The sequence below is a fragment of the Kogia breviceps genome, chromosome 1 (assembly GCF_026419965.1).
Source record: "Kogia breviceps isolate mKogBre1 chromosome 1, mKogBre1 haplotype 1, whole genome shotgun sequence".
In the NCBI taxonomy this organism is placed as follows: domain Eukaryota; kingdom Metazoa; phylum Chordata; class Mammalia; order Artiodactyla; family Physeteridae; genus Kogia; species Kogia breviceps.
In genome coordinates this window covers 58,313,797-58,315,851 of record NC_081310.1, presented here as the reverse complement: position 1 = coordinate 58,315,851, position 2,055 = coordinate 58,313,797, and the positions used below count along the sequence as shown (strand labels likewise).

At 57.5% G+C, this 2,055-nt stretch overlaps 1 protein-coding gene across 1 annotated transcript; it reads left to right on the top strand.

Annotated features, from left to right (window-relative positions):
• Positions 1-831: 831 nt before the first annotated feature.
• Positions 832-1,821, top strand: LOC131757205 (Golgi-associated RAB2 interactor protein 4-like; the record flags this gene model as incomplete). Its single annotated transcript, XM_059064494.1, has 1 exon — positions 832-1,821. A coding segment is annotated over exon 1 (990 nt), but the record flags the coding sequence as incomplete, so codon positions are not given.
• Between the last annotated feature and the right edge of the window lie 234 nt (positions 1,822-2,055).

Here is a 2,055-nt window from a genome sequence, read left to right as displayed (position 1 = left end):
TATCTTTTCTTGCCTCCTCCTACCAATTTTTAATGTTATTATTAAAAATCACCATCGACGTTTACTGAGATTTTATGAAAGGACAGACTAAGGATCGCCACTGCCAGCTCTACGTTATTCAATACAATTAAACCATGGGCTTAAATGGTTCAAATTTAGCCCATCATCATACATTCCTATAGATTTCATCCAGTAGCTAAATCTGGGGGAGGAAAAGAAAAAGGACCCACACAAAATTTTCCCAGTTGAAGACATTTTTATTCTAGTAGCCACCTCAGTCACTGGCAGGATGGGCCTGTCCTCCGCGGGGCAATGGCGCGTTTGGGAGAGGATGAGGGCCCTGCACTGGGCGGGCGGGGCGGGGCAGCTGGGGGATGAGGCAAAGGGCTATGTGACAGTGATAGGTCACAAAGGGCATCAGAGGATAAATAGGCTGTGCCAGGGCCTTAGGCCGAGAAAGTGGTTACTTCTCTCACTAGGACTGACGTTCACAGCCGCTTGGGGAGATAAAAACCCAGAAGCGGAAGTGAGCTGAGGCCGAGGGGGAGCCTACCATACCTCTCTACACACTTGAAGAGATTCAGCCTGGGGTCCAGCCGCCCTACAGAGTCCCCGCTGTGACCATCGGTGCCCCTACCCACACCCCTGCCTCTGGGAGACCCTGAGGCAAAGGTGGGGGCCTGTGGGCTGGGTTTGGAAGACCTGCCATAAGGCCGCCTGCGTGACACAGGAGCACGGCAGCTCGCTCTGCTCTTCGGCCCATTAGGCCGAGGGAGGGAAGAGCCAGGGGCCCGCCTTAACCACGCTGCCTGGCAGTGATCGAAGACAGCCATGAGTGGGGACTCTCTGCTCCCGTATCACACGGCCCAGAGCAGCACCGGGCTGGGCCTGTTCAAAAGCACCATGGGGGAGCTGCAGCAGCAACTGCACAACGGCGAATACGACATATTCAAGTACGCGCCGATATTCGAGAGCGACTTTATCCAGATCACGAAGAGGGGACACGTGATTGATGTGCACAACTGTGACTGCACGGTGACCGTGGGCATCGCATCCACCAGCCCCGTCCTCCCACTCCCAGACATCATGCTGCTGGCCCGACGGGCCACCGGCTGTGAACAGCACGCTGAGCACAGCCAGCCCACCAAGGGGAAGAGCCACAAGGTTGCCAAGACCTTAGAGCTCACCAGGCTCCTTCCCTTGAAGTTTGTGAGGATCTCCACGCACGATCGTGACAAACGACAGCTGCGCGTGAAGTTTGCCACTGGCCGCTCCTTCTACCTGCAGCTGTGTGCCCCTCTGGACGCGCAGGAAGACCTCTTCGCCTACTGGGAAGAGCTGATTTACCTCCTGCGACCACCATTGGACGGTCACAGCCGCACCTACGCTGTTCCAGCCGGGGACATGATCTGCAGGACTCTGTTCGAGGAGGAGGAGGAGGACGGGAGGAGCCCGGCAGTGGAGGATTTCCAAGGAGAGTGGGATGAGGACCAGGTGAGCATCAGGAGCCTCCACACGCCCTCTGAGGTGGCCGCGGTCGGGTCTGCAGCTTTTGCTGGCGGGGAGGGGATCCAATTGGACTCCCACAAGCCCGATACCATGTCCGATGTGGCCACTGCCAAAGCAAAACCTACAGTGCTTGACAAAGAGTCAGCATCGCGGGCAACGACAAAGGTGGAGACAGCAGAGGTGGCAGGCGGCACCGCAGCGGGTGCTTTGAGCGTGGCAGAGATCAAGTCTCCTGCCCCCGAAGAGCAGAGCATGGCCATAGCAGCCACAGCCAGCAAGGGTCCAGGAGCAAGTAAAACCAACACAGCCACTGGGGGCACTGCGGGGAACAAGACCATCCAAAAAGCAGCCGGCCCGGGCTCAGGCAGCCGGAGAGCCACTAGAGACGACCAAAAGGAGAAAGGCCACGGCAGCCCGGGGGACAACAAGCAGGGCACTGCTCACAAAGCCATCAGCCGTGCTCCCATCACCAACGAGTCCAGGACCTCGCACAAATCGGGCAGGAGCTTACCTACAGCAAGTTCAGGTTCCATCACCAAGAGACTC